Source organism: Oratosquilla oratoria, chromosome 18 (genome assembly GCF_046742065.1).
Source record: "Oratosquilla oratoria isolate Oo_2021 chromosome 18, ASM4674206v1, whole genome shotgun sequence".
NCBI classification, from domain to species: Eukaryota; Metazoa; Arthropoda; class Malacostraca; order Stomatopoda; family Squillidae; genus Oratosquilla; species Oratosquilla oratoria.
In genome coordinates this window covers 59,767,336-59,782,319 of record NC_134794.1, presented here as the reverse complement: position 1 = coordinate 59,782,319, position 14,984 = coordinate 59,767,336, and the positions used below count along the sequence as shown (strand labels likewise).

General features: G+C 40.3%; 1 protein-coding gene across 1 annotated transcript in view; it reads right to left on the bottom strand.

Annotated features, from left to right (window-relative positions):
- Positions 1–7,682: 7,682 nt before the first annotated feature.
- The window catches only part of TH1 (negative elongation factor complex member TH1), a 32,003-nt gene continuing 24,701 nt past the window's right edge, over positions 7,683–14,984 (bottom strand). The window contains exons 11-15 of the mRNA XM_076202166.1: positions 13,784–13,905; positions 12,239–12,449; positions 11,893–12,033; positions 11,380–11,509; positions 7,683–8,569 (exon numbers count right to left, since the gene is read on the bottom strand). Of these exons, the coding sequence (XP_076058281.1) occupies positions 8,535–8,569; positions 11,380–11,509; positions 11,893–12,033; positions 12,239–12,449; positions 13,784–13,905 (639 nt within the window). The 3' untranslated portion in view covers positions 7,683–8,534. The remainder of the gene's footprint in view (positions 8,570–11,379; positions 11,510–11,892; positions 12,034–12,238; positions 12,450–13,783; positions 13,906–14,984) is intronic.

Below are 14,984 nucleotides of genomic sequence, written 5' to 3'. Positions count from 1 at the left end.
CTCCCAGTCGTTTGATAAGAACTGCAAACATGTTTGAAAGCGTTAGCTAGCGTTTGATATTCTGATGCGTTGGTAAAAACGCCTTAAGTATAACGTCATTGTTTTCAGGAATTCGCGGCAATCCTGCCTTAGGCGCGGAGATATTATACTCAGTTGTGAATTTGAGTTCTTTCATTCAATCTTTGAAAAATTATGATTATTGGTTTGCTTGCATAATGACTCCATTTATAACAATGACGTCATTGTTTTGAGTATTTCGCGGGACTCGTGTTAGCACTGATGTATTATTCATGTATATATATATTTTGTTGCAGTCAGTCTTCAATACATTAATATTCAGTCGTCATGGTACAGTATTATCGTCCAGCCATAGCAATTGTATTTATATTAGCTTATTTTTAGTGTCTAGTCAGCTTTTGTGTTTTTTGAATTTGTTTAATATTGGTGTAAAACTACCAATGTAATACGGTTATTTCCTATTTGTATTTTTTGTCCCGAAATTCCTGGACAGTGGAAGAAAGAAAGAGGTTGACTAGCATGAGAATTTCTCACACATTGGGGAATTGGAGAAGGGAGATAGCTGAAGTTGGGAACCAAAGTCCAGGAAACTTAAAGAACAGGCCGGGACCGCGTTCGTCTTTCACTGCAAGCGCGTAGTTTCGAAGGATCAGAGAAGCATGCTTCTCAGAGAAGGAGGGAGAGGGGTTAACAAACTCGTGTAAATCACATTCTTAATCTAGATTTGACAAAAACATTAGGTAATGCTTTGACATTTGTTGCAGTTTAAAATGTCTCCACAAATCAGTAATGTACAGTAAAAAAAAAAAAAAATCTATATTCACTTAACGATTATTAATGTAACATGATCAAGAATAGGATTTTTTTTTCAAAGTCAATTATCAACTATTTATGAGGAAACACATACATGTATATATGGTTGGAGAACCCACCCTAAACCAACCCTGCGCGCTCTAGTCCTTAAGCTGAAATTACACAAATAATAAGCGGAGACAAGCCGTGGGTCTATGGCTATGACCCGTTAAAAGGAAGGAGATTTCAGTCCATAGACGAAATTAAGAAGAATGCAACGTTACAGCTGATGAAGATCCCAAAAGAGAACTTTGCAAAATGTTTAAAACGTGGAAGGGACGCCGGGAGAAGTGTGTGAGGTTCAAAGGAGACTTCTTTGAACGAGAGCAGGGCGCCATTGTCCTAGGTTAGAAGTTTTTCTTGAAATTTTAAATGCTATACTTTCCGGACAGATATATATATATATATGTATACAAATATATATATATATATATATATATATATATATATATATATAAATAGCATGTGTGTGTAAAGTGTAGACGAAAGGGAGGTTTTTTGGATAGATTTAAACGAGTGCATACATGGTTTAGGGAGAAATGTCAATGTAGTGGTGCTGGGAGACCTTAACCTTAATGCAAGGGTAGGAAATGAACCAATAGACGGAGTGGTTGGGAAGAGTGGAGTTTCAGGAAAAATATCGTAGTGGAGAGTTGATGATGATGTGTCTAGAGTTGATAATAGCAAATACAGTGTTTAGGAAGAAAGTCAAGCATAAGTACACATGGGAGAGGGTGGTGGGTGGAAGGGTGTTAGAGTGTTAATGGACTATATAGTGGTAACCAAGAGTATAGTAGGAAGAGTTAAGGATGTACATGTTTTAAGATGAGAGAGTGGGGGAATATCAGGTAATTTTTTGGTGGAAGATAACTTGAGAGTGGAGGATAGATGGAGAAAGAGGAAAAGGACAGAAAGTAGGGAGGTGATTATAGTGAAATGCTTAAATGAGAAAGAAAAGGAGAAAAAGTACAAGAAGCTGAGAGAGTGGGAGTGAGTGAAGGATAGAGTAGAAATGGAAATGGTTCAAGGAGGGAGTCACAAGGTGTGCAAAGATGGTGTGTGGAACAAGGACAGGAGGAAATAGAAGGGTAGTGAGTGGTGGGATGATGAATTAAGGAAGATTGTAGAAGAGAAGAAGCGAGCTTTCACAGATTGGTTACAAAATAGGATGAGAGAATCATATGAGAGGTACAAAGAGAAGTAAAGCATAAGGAAAAGGAGGCAGAGAGGAGAGCAGACATGAAATGGGGTACGAGTGTGACAAAATTTTGAAAGTAATGTTTTAGAAATTAAGAAAGAGGAGGTGAATCAAGTAGAGAAGAAAAGGTAAAAGGTGCAGATGGAGAGATGATAATGGAAGAGAAGGCAGTAAGAGGAAGATAGGCAGAGTATTTGAAGGGGTTGCTAAATGTGAAGGAGGATAGGGAGGGAAAGGTAGTTGCAGTGGGAAGCGCTAAGAAAATGAGTGATGTGAGGTAGATGGAGGAGAAATAAGGAAACATGAGTTGAAGGCAGTTAAGACAAAAAAAAAAAAAAAAAAAAAAAAAGTGCAGTGATGGTGAACTGGCTGGTGAGGTTGTTTAATGTTTGTTTAAGAGGGTAGAGTACCAAAGGACTGGAGGAATGCCTATATAGTTCCACTTTATAAGAAAAAAAGGGATAAGTGTGAGTGTAGGGGTATTGGCTGCTCCCCGTCTGTGGTATTGGCTGCTTGTTATTGTGGCAAAGTAGCATGCAGTCGATACTTTAAGGTCTATATGGGGTGCCCCTATGGACCAGAGCCACACATCATTTTGTCTATGATAGAAGAAATTCTATTCATAGAGAAATTATGACACTTTTATACTACGACTGTCCCTCCGTTATGCTGTCCCCCAACCCCTTGTTGCTGTCCTGTACCATTTCTCTGAGTATTCTCTTTCTGTGATGGGGGAATTCCCTGTGGTGGGGGAAAAGAATACTGCCACCAAGTATCCCACTTGGATCGTAAGAGGCGAGAAGAAAGGGACGGGGAGAGGGACTAGGCATCCTTCTCCCTGTAGCCCCACGGGGCACATATCCTAAAAAGAAAAGTGAAGGCATAAGGGGTGCTGGAGGGCCTCGGGCCAGCACCCTAAGGTTTGGGTCTTTTAATGTGCGTGGATGTGGTACAGATGAGAGTAAAAGGGAAGAGATAGGTAGTATGTTTGTGAGAAGAAAGATGGATGTGTTGGCTTTGAGTGAAACTAAGTTGAAAGGGAAGGGTGAGTGTAAGTTTGGGAGTGTAAGTGGGAGGTTATCAGGAGTGAAGAGAGGGTGAGGGAGGGAAGGGGTGGCTATTCTAGTAAGTGAGGAGATAGGTAAACAGGTAGTGGAGTGGAAGGAGGTTTCCTCAAGGATAATGTGGATGAAGGTGAAACTGGGAAAGGAGATGTGGGTCTTTGTAAGTACATATGGGCCTGGCAGTGATAGATTTAAATGAGTGCATAGAGGGTTTAGGAAGAAATGTCAATGTAATAGTACTGGGAGACCTTAATGCTAGGGTGGGAAATGGTCCAATCGATGGAGTGGTTGGGAAGTGTGGAATTCCAGGAAAGAATCGTAGTGGAGAGTTGATGGTGGAAATGTGTCTAGAAAGAGAGTTGATGATAGCAAATACAGTGTTTCGGAAGAAAGTCAAGCATAAGTACACATGGGAGAGGGTGGTGGAGGGAAGGGTGGTAGATAGAGCGTTGATGGATTATGTAGTGGTAAATAGGATTATGATAGGAAGAGTTAAGGATGTACATGTGCTAAGGGGAGAGGGTGGGGGAATATCAGATCATTTTTTGGTGGAAGGTAAGCTGAGAGTGGAGGATAGATGGAGAAAGAGGAAAGGGACAAAAGGTAGGGAGGTTCTTAGAGTGAACTCCTTGAATGAAAAGGAAAAGGAGAAGGAGTATGAAAAGAAGCTGAAAGAGGAGTGGGAGGGAGTAAAGGATGGAGCAGAGATGGGTGTGGTGGAGGAATGGGGATGGTTCAAGGAGGGAGTCTTAAAGTGTGCAAGGATGGTGTGTGGAACAAGAAGGACAGGGGGAAATAGAAGAAAGGGTAGTGAATGGTGGGATGAGGAAACAAAGAAGGTTGTAGAAGAGAAGAAGCGAGCATTCACAGATTGGTTACAAAAGAGGACGGGGGAGTCATATGAGACGTACAAAGAAAAGAAAAGAGAAGTAAAGCAAAAGGTAAAGGTTGCAAAGAGGAGAGCAGATGTGAAATGGGGTAGGAGTATGACAGAAAATTTTGAAAGTAATAAAAAGATGTTTTGGAAAGAAATTAAGAGAGGAAGATGAGGCGAATCAAGTAGGGAAGTAAAGGTAAAAGGTACAGATGGAGAGATGATAATGGAAGAGATGGCAGTAAGGGGAAGATGGGCAGAATATTTTAGGGAGTTGCTAAATGTGAAGGAGGATAGGGAAGGAAAGATAGCTGCAGTGGGAAATGCGAAGAAAATGAGAGTGATGAGTGAGGAGAATGGAAGAGAAATAAGAAAGGATGAGGTGAAGGCAGTTGTAAAGATGATGAAAGCAGGTAAGGCACCTGGTCTGGATGGATGCCATGCAGAATGTCTGAAAAAGGGAGGTTCAGTGATGGTGGACTGGTTGGTGAGGTTATTTAATGTTTGCTGGAGAGAGGGTAGAGTACCGGAGGACTGGAGAAGTGCCTGTATAGTTCCTCTTTACAAGGGAAAAGGGGACAAGTGTGAATGTAGTAGTTTCAGAGGGATTAGCCTGTTAAGTGTAGTAGGGAAGGCTTATGGGAGGATCTTGAGAGGATCTTGAGAGGAACAGAAGGAGTAATTGGTGAGGAACAGTGTGGATTTAGGACAGGTAGAGGTTGTGTAGATCAGATCTTTGTGGTAAGACAGATAAGTGAGAAAGCTATAGGAAAGGGGAAGGATGTTTTTTGGGCTTTTATGGATCTGGAAAAGGCTTATGATAGGGTAGACAGAAAGGCACTGTGGGAGGTTATGCAGATTTATGGGATAGGAGGAAAGCTTTTGGGAGCTGTCAAGAGTTTTTATGATAGTAGTAGAGCTTGTGTCAGGATTAGAAATGGAGAGTGAGTGGTTTGAAGTAAAGGTGGGACTTTGTCAAGGATGCGTTATGTCACCCTGGCTGTTCAACTTATACATGGATGGGGTGGTGCGAGAGGTGAATGCTAGGGTAGTGGGTCAGGGATTGGAGATGGTTAAAGAAAATGGAGAAAAGTGGGAGGTGAGCCAGCTGTTGTTTGCGGACGATACTGCGCTTGTGGCAGGGTCAGAGGAGGGATTGAGGAACCTGGTGGCAGAGTTTGGGAGAGTATGTGATAGAAGAAAGCTAAAGATAAATGTGGGTAAAAGTAAGGTGATGAGATGTACAAGGGGTGAAAGTGGCAGTAGACTGGAAGTGAACATTAAGGGAGAGCGACTGGAGGAAGTGGATAGTTTTAGATACTTGGGTGCAAGTGTAGCAGGAAAAGGTGGAGTGAAGGTGGAGGTAGAATGTAGATTGAGAGAAGCGAGTAAATGCCTTGGTGGATTGAAGAGTGTAATGAGGAATAGACATTTGGGAATGGATGCGAAGAGGAGACTGTATGAAGGAGTGATTGTGCCAACAGCACTGTATGGGGCAGAAACGTGGAACATAAGAGAAGAAGAGAGAAGGAGTTTGAATGTGTTTGAGATGAGGTGTCTGAGAAGTATGGTGGGGGTTACTAGGCTGGATAGAGTGAGAAATGAGGAGGTGAGGAGGAGAACAGGGGTGAAAAAGGATTTGGGAGATAGGGTTGATGAAAGAATATTAGGATGGTTTGGACACATGGAAAGAATGAGTGAAGAAAGACTAGTAAAAGAGGTATGGAAGGCAGATGTGGAGGGAGTGAACATGAGGGGACGTCCTAGGATGAGGTGGATGGATGGGGTGAAGGGGGCTTTGGGGAAGAGGGGAATGTCTGTTGAGGAAGGAAGGGAGAGGACGGAAGACAGAGGTGAGTGGAGAATGGTTGTATATGGATGATGTTGTGATTGCATGAGGAGGAATGGGCGGGGGGGTGGGGTAGTATGTGAGAGTAATTTTGACGCAGCCCGAAGGGATTTCTCCCCGTCCTCTCCTTATATGCAAGGGGGGACGGAGAGGGGGGGTCGCCGATTAAATGAAGCGGCCTTGCTGTGGATGTGCTGTGTCTTGCGACACTGCTTCTGACCCAGGGCGGTGGGCAGGGTGCAGGGATGACCCGTCATCCAGGAGGTGCTCAGATGAGAGGGAGGGTGGGAGGGGTGTGGAGTGTATATAGGTATGAAATGGGTGGGAGTGTTTTTGTGCCTTTCCCTTTTTGGCTACCTCCCTTGGAAGGGGGAAAAAGCCTTGGTATATGTATGTATGTATGTATGTAGTAGTTTCAGAGGGATCAGTTTGTTAATTGTAGTTGGGAAGATTATGAGGCATCTTGATCGAGAGGATTAGGAGGAACAGAGGAAGTAATTGGTGAGGAACGTGGTTTTAGGACAGGTAGGGGTTGCATAGATCAGGCATGTGTATGGGCCAGGGTTGGTTTCTGTCTCCTGCTATTATGCGTGGGAGGTCTGGCACTGGGGTACTGACTTTGTTATGTGAAAAAACAAGAATAAAGGAGGAAGGAATAGCTAGAAAGAAATGGTAGGATGAAGAGCGAGTTTCTGGGCCTCATCCGGAGACCAGGTACTGGCCCCTCAGGCTTACATTTCCTTGTGGAGGTGGGGTTGGTGTGGTCCTTTGTAGTCCAAAGATGTCCTAAGTTGACTGAATGTCAGTGGTAATCCAGACTGTCCTCTTCTGTGCTAGCAGGACATACTCTTACTGATGCAACACAGCAACCCCTGTATTGTTATATAAACCTTCACACCTCTACCATGTATTTTTTGTTTCAATATCTACAATGGTGTAAATTAGTTACAGTCGACCCTCGGCTATTCGTGGTTCATCATCTGCGCCTTCAACAATCCGTGGAAAATTTTGGGTGGCATTAAAATTCAAAATTTGCACCACTTCCAGGCATCCACGGAAACCTACATAGTCATAAAATGTAAACATTGGTTGGCTGAGACAGGAGGATTCCAGCCAATCAGTGTTCAGATCTCACTCATTCAACTACAGTACATGTACCGGTTTCCTGCGCTTCCATTCAGTACACTTGTGTCCCATGTGTGTATTTACCTAGTTGTATTATATGGGAAGGGAGCTATGCTCGTGGTGACCTGTTTTTGTATCTTTCAGCATCAAGTGTTTTCTTAAAATCTTGAATTGTGTTTGCACACACTGTTTCTTTATCTAGATTATTCCAGATATCCAGCACTCTGTGTGGGAAGCTATTTTTTTTTAAGATCTCTTCTATAGTTATCCTTTTTGAGTTTCTTTTCGTGTCCTCTTGTTTTTCCATTGTCACTTTTTAGTAAATTCTTTCTATCAAGGATTTCCATTCCTTTCATGTGTATTTGTTGTAATTTTGCATGTTTTATTTCTCATTTTTAATTTTTTCCTTTCGTATTTCCTATACACTCTGAATAATTCTTGCTTTTTGAAACTTAATATTAGCAATGCCTAAGCACCCTGTATCATCTAGTGTTGCTAAAGACATGCCTAATCATGTCAAGAAAGTAATGAACAGAAGTCTGAGGAAAATTAAAATCTCCTCAGCTTCCCTGTGCAGTTATATCATCATCATCATCATCATCACTGAACAGCACAGGCAACATGATTTACAATCATCAGTCACCAATCATTATTCCTCAATCAAAACAAAACTATCTCTAGGTGAGTAACATTATACAATAATTTAATGACTTTTGATACTTTATTTTGTATTGTATGTGTAACATTACAAAACACATCTTCTTGAATTAATATGGGGAACGTATTATGATGTTTGGGAAGGGTTGGGTGTGTTTTGGGGGGTAGCGTCAACTATCCACGGTTTTCCAATATTCATGGGGGTTTGTGGTCCCTATCCTCCATGAATATGGGGGGTTGACTGTATTTTCAGAATTTATGATGGAGGATGGGGGAACAGAAATGTGGGTGATTCTGGGGAGTCACTGTACCAATAATTAGTCTTTATACTATATCTATATACAAAAAGGCCTCCTCCCACTCACAAGGGAGGTAGCCAGCTAAGGCACACACCTCACCTTCACCCCATCCATCCCATTCTCTGTCTTAAACATATACAATACTGGTATCTGGTGATGCCCTGTATGGTTGGATTACCTCATTGTAACAGGAATTCAATTCATGGGAAAGAAACGCTCATTTATTACATAAACAAAAGTTCAATGTCGAGTACACAAAGACCAGGGTATAGTCTGTCTTGGGTAACAGGTTCATATAATTTCTATTGCATCTTCCCTCTCAAAAACCATATATTCCATGAAAAAAATGAAGAGTTGAAATACCTATACTACAACAGCTTACTGGTATTGTTTTCGCCTTCATTTTTCCATCACACCATATAACACCCTTTCGTTCTCAAAGATGTATTTCCTTTCTCCTTGGATTTCAGTTCTGTATGCCCCTAACCTTCCCTGGTAAACAGGGTATATACATCTATACAGCTGGTCATGGGCAATCACATAGACTTCAACTCATTATAGGAAGTCAGACATTCACTTCAGTCCAGTCAATCTGACCTCAAGGCACCATTATATAGTTCGTCTTACAGTGGCCTGAAAATAAACCAAAACAAAAACCTCTTTAAATTTCACATTAAGAGAAAATAAAAGATTCATACAATATTTATATGTAAAACTTTAACATTAATATACAACTGTGTGCATGAAGGCATATAAAATGTGAAGAAATCACTTGACAGAAATAAGCCCCGATAAAAAAAAATATATATATATATACCGTATTTTCCGGCTTAATATGCGCATCGGGTTATAATGCGCACCCATGCACTTCGTTATCTCAGTACACAGATAGCGCGCACCGACGTATAACGCGCATGCCCGATCGCATTTGTCTATAACGCAGTTTTACCTCGGTATTTATATCATGTGAACGAGGTTACATGGAGAATTATTTTTCATTGGCTAGAGCCACTGCTGGGAAATCTGTTGATTTGTCACTAAATTAAGTGTCAGTTTAGGCATCAATCAGGACACAACTAAGAAAAAGTCGGAACTACATGTACCGGTATATGACTCATGTTGTGCGTTGGTCCCTTATTACTTTGTACCTTAAATAGTTTGTAGGAAATATGATCTAAAAAAAGTTTATTGAAAGTAAAATATACAGAAAAATTTCGGGATTTTTACAGAAAATGTTCATTTTATATCTTGAGGAAATAATTCGTCTTTACCATTTTTTATTTAATACTGAAACTACAGACTGTTTCGTTTTAGCTTTGAACCTGCAATGACAGTGGTGAAATAGGACAGTCTCTCATCGAGGTGACGTTTAGTTAATATAACTCCTGAAAGAGGGTGTTGTAGTCAGGTGTTTGACACAAGTTTATGAACGGCCGCAACGGAATTTGTACCATACTTAAAGTGAAGCAACAAAGCCAACATAAAAATTCAAACTAAGATGCTGTGAACATGGGCAAATATCATGAATATTGATCATGTTTCATGGTGTTTAGGCCTATTTAAACATGAAAAATAAGATTCGATAGATACCTACCTATACCAAATATTTATATACGGTAGCCCATGCTGGCGAATTCTTTTATGTCACCATGGCTGTTCTTCTTGTTCTCACGGAACGTCACGGAGAAGTGTGCTGTCCCGACTTTGTGACGGCCAACATCGTCACATTGTTGTGAAAAAAATTACACACACAGCCGCAGAATTTTTATCGTAGGCCGTAGATAATGCGCACCCCCCATTTTTAGGCCCTTCCAACGGAAAAAAGTCGCACACCATACGCCGGAAAATACGGTATATATATATATATATATATATACACACATAAAAAAAAAAAAAAAAAAATCCACCTTACAAGAGAGGTATCCAAAAATCATAAATTAAGTAACCTCTCCATGTGCAAAAATACAAATGCAAGAAGGGCATTCCTCACACACGAGAGAGAACTCAAACCTACTATCACTGGTAGAGACCTTCAAACCTACCTTCACTGATAGCGACCTTATAACCTATATTGCTGGTATTTCTGACTCTATCTTCATAGTTGTTGTTGATATTTATGATAATATTGTATGTTGAGGACACTCATATGTGCCCGATCTACTACCAACTCCCTCACTCCCCTCTGCGCAAGGATTCTGATGCTGTTAATTTTTACAGGTCCTCTAGAATCAGGCCACCAGAGCAAAGTACCACGGCATGCTGAGAGCTGGAGTACCGGCATGGAGCACCACAGCAAGTGGAAGAGAACATTTCTCTTTCCCTCTCTCTCTCTTTTTTTTTTTTTTATCATCATCAGTTCTGACCAAGTAACACAATTATTGAATATGAACACATTTGATTTACTAACTAAACATATAAATGTACTGTTTCAAGACAATATTTTGTAATAAATAACAATAATGATGGTGCTGGTACTGATACTAATCATAATATTGATAGTAGTGTTGGTAAAACTTTGCTTAAGTCGACAAACAGGAATTTGTTGCAAGTCTTTTTTTTTTTCCCACCTATGAAAACCAGAGATTTTGCCACCTTGTTTTTTCAAATTATTGTAGGACCTTCTGGAACAGCACAGAGCACCATGCTGAGGGTGTGCAGGTGGTTTCCCATATCACTAGTGAGGAAGATGAAGCAGAGGACCAGCTGAGAGCAGGACACCATTAATACCCTCAAGGGGGATGAGTGAGCATTGTCAACCACCCCAACATCACTTTTCATTATCTGTGTCCTGGGTGACAGGTTTTTTCATTGGTGTGATTGCTGTCCCAAGGGGACTACTCACTTGAGTTGTCAGCTTTTGACATGTATGCACTGATTTTTCCCTCTCACATTCTTCTTCTTCGAGCATTGGTTATTTGTTGATGGGGTGGAGAGGTTCTGGTGAGTTGATGCACACTTATCACTTTGTTCCTCTGTTCCTCCATGTGTTTTGCCCTTGGTACCACTTTACCATATAATCATTCCTTCAGACAATCTCTTTTTAGCATTCATTCTCAAATGTCTATTTCTCATTACACTTTTTAACCCCCCCCAAGCCATTTATTTGCTTCTCTCAATCTACATTCTACCTCCACTTCCACTCCTCCCTTTCTCACCACATTCACACCCAAGTATCTAAAGCTATCCACTTCCTCCAGTCTCTCTCCCTCAATACTCACTTCCAATTTGCTGCCACATTCTCCACTTGTACATAAAAAAGTGAAAATATATATTTTTTCTTTGTATAAAAATAAAAGTTGCCCAGTCCCATGGTGATATTATGCAACCCTGGCACAGCCTCACCTTCACCTTATACCCTTCACTCTCTTCATAAACTTTGTTTATGCTAAAACCAGAATAAATGCTGAAATATTACTAGGGGAATACAGAAGTTGCAAACTCACCAATGAACTCAGCCACTAAGTCATTGTCTGCATTAATCCTCATTGTCCCTGTAATGTCCTCATTCTCCACCAGGGGCAGGAAGAGCTGGATGAATTCCACTGTATATGGTGGGGCTATGATTTCTAAGACCTGTAAAGGATGTCTTTCATGAGTTTATACACTTGAATGAAAACAAATTAAAAAGACAAAAAATGTTTTTGCAAGACATGACTGCTTTAGACTTACAAGACAAACAATTTGAATAATTTCAAACACCTGCAAATTCCTTTTTAAATTTTATTCTATCTATGAAAGCACCCTGGAACTTTAGTCATCAACAAATGAATATTTCTTCTACCTCATGAGAAGATGTTCCCTCATTCCTTATCCTATCTATTTTGATAATACAGGTACTTATGCCTGAGAGGTATGATTTGTAAAAAAGGAGATATAAAACAAAACTATCTCCCTCATAAGGAGGAAAAAGTACTTTAGTATATAGATAAAGTGAGACCAATTTGGGATGCACTTACCTCCCTCACAAAATACCTAATGAGTGAGATGTCAGTGTCTGCTTTTTCATAACAAGACTTGATGTACTTCATGACAGGTAGCACACAACCACGACTGAGGAGATTGACCATGCGATCCAGTAACATTTTCCGCAACTCTAACTGTGAGTGGACATGAATATTTTTTAATTTCATTCTATCTTCCATGTACACATCTTTATATTCCAGCCAATCTTTCTAGCCTTGTATAACTCCCTTTCCTTTCACTAACAACTATCCCCTTTACACCCTCATTCTCTTATTTTCTTCTTCATAACCTGTTTCTCTTAATCACCACTTCACATCTCCAACTTGTTTATTCTTTTACCTGCACAAGAATCTCCAAGTCCGACTGCTCAGTTTCAAAGAGTTGGATAAGGAGATGGAGTACTCTTGTGTGGAGCAGAGGATGAATACTGACCACTTCATCAAGAAGAGCCAAGTGTGTGGGAGTTGGTTCAGTACAAAGCTTGAAGAAGCTTGGCTCTTTGACCACACATTCAATCCAACGTGTCAAACCAACACTCACTACAGGAAACCTGGAAGGAAAGAAAAATAGATGTATGGGATAGGGAGAAAATTGTTAATGGCAGTGAGGTTTTTACATACATATACCAAAGGCTTTTTCCCCCTTTATTAAGGGAGGTAGCCAATAAAAACAAAGGCATAAAAACCACTCCCACCCACTCGGTCCCTATCACACTCCATTCCCCTCCACCCTCTTATCTTTGCATCTCCTGGATGACAGGTCATTCCTGCATCTTGTCCACTACCCTGGGTCAGAAGCAGTCACAAGACACAGCAAGTCCGCTTCATTAAATCGGCGACCCCCCCTCTCTGTCCCCTCATGCAGAAAAGGAGAAGACGGGGAGAAATCCCATCGGGCTGCTTAGTGGAGAGTTGATGGTGGAGATTTTTGTAATGAATGCATAATACAAAATGTGGCCGGGCAATAATGGTGTGATGGAGGCTTCCTAAAACATTTACCAAAACAATAAGAAACACCACAATCACCTATCCTCCATGAAATTATATATATATATATATATATATATATATATATAAAAAGATATTGAAGAATCAATTTACTACATAACAAAGTGATAAATATTTGCCAAAAAAATCCACAAAAACTATTCATAAACACATTTTCTGTAAGTGTCAGACTATTATGGGCAACTACACATTGACTTGAAATATCATGTCAAATTCCTTCACTCTCTGAAATTCTAATGAAGCTTCCCCGAAAAAATACGACCTCGTTCAACCCGCGTGAGGAGCGAAAGAAAGTCTACGGATGTTCTACCAAACTTTCGCACGCATATCTCGACAAAATCGACCCAGTTTCTCCACTTCTAGGCTAAGGTGAATCAAAATAAGCAAGATTTGTTGGTTTTACATAATTTTGAGTTGATTTAAGCAATAAAAGAAAATTAAATTTTGGCTCCAATGCTGGAGGGGGGAGTATATATACAGCATTTGCCCAGCGACATATGGGTTAATGACTGACCAGCCAATTCCCCTGACTTGAACCCTATTGAAAACCTGTGGTCAATAGTGAAATGAAGTTTGATGGGCAAGAATATTATTTCTACTCCACGGCTCAAGTCTGCTGTAGGTGAGGCATGAATTAATATACCTCCCCAGACCCTCAGGAAATTGTGTGAGAGTCTTCCTTAATGGCCAAGGGATGTGGTGAAGCCTAAGGGAGGCAGCACAAAGTATTAGAACCTTGGCAAGTGTGCAAATATATTTTTATGGTATGTATTTGTCATGTGTGTGGGGCAACTGGCGTAATGCAGTGACAAGCACTGTATCAGGAAAAAAAAAAAAAAAAAATTATGCATTAATATAAAGTGCTAATTTCTCATACCTTATGCATGAATACAAAGTGCTAATTTCTGCTATAAGTTCCATTGCTGACTTTCCTGCTGAACATATGTTGTGGACTTTCTCAATAGCTTGCTGAGTTGTTTTCAAGTCCTCACGAACAATCTGAAAAAGTTATGTGAATAGAAAACATAGCAATGAATATACTACCCCAACTCTATTGCAGGAGAACCATGATCCTGTGGTACACTCAGTCTGTGTATCATGATTACAGAGTTGGAGGGGTGAGGGATTATGCATGAATGATTTTTTGACACAGCCTGAAGGGATTTCTCCCCATCTCTTTTTCTGGATGAGGGGACAGAGAAGGGGGAACACTAATTAAAGGTTGTCATCCAGGAGATGCAAAGAAAAGAGAGAGGTGTGGTGAATGGGAGTGGAGTATGTAGGGATGGAATGGGTAGGAGTGGATTTTTGTGCCTTTGTGTTTTTGGCTACCTCCCTTGTAAGGGGGATAAAAGCCTTTGGTATATGTATTTCTAAATGTTGATGACATTATTTTCTATTTATTTATTTATCTATTTTTTTTTTTTAATCAATGAAAGGAAAGGGTAAAGTGCTTCCCTTAATAACTTCAGTTTGAGTCAAATTCTTGCATGAAGCATCAGCTGCCATATGAACATGCATCACACTACTCACATTATAAAATATAAAGTCACCACAGTATTACTTGTTCTCTTTTACTCTGAGTAATAGTAAACACAGAAAACATGATTGAACCAATTCACAGAGTCTGGGGGTAACTGATGTACAACTACAAAAAAAATATATATATAATCAAGATGCCGATGCCGGCATCCTCATGCACCCTCTTGCGCTAGCAGAGCAATCAATAAATTTATTGTCCCAGTCCCTATCACAGAAGACTAGATAGTTTCAGTAACTTCAACAGCATCCCAACAACCTAGAAAAAGGGGGACTCATTATCCACATCCTGAAACCAAATAAATCATTCAGGACACCAGCAGTCTACAGATCTGTATGAACCACACAGCATCTGAAAGGATGTGCTGCAACCTGACATACACACCTGCCTGGTCAATATGACAGTGTGACCTGGTGTTGACCCAATCCAATGTAATTAGGAATAATCATACACCACATGTTCTTGCCAATGCATTATATATATGAGGCATGTGTTTTAAGTAAGTACTGTTTTGAAGTAAAAATAAACAAGTAGACTT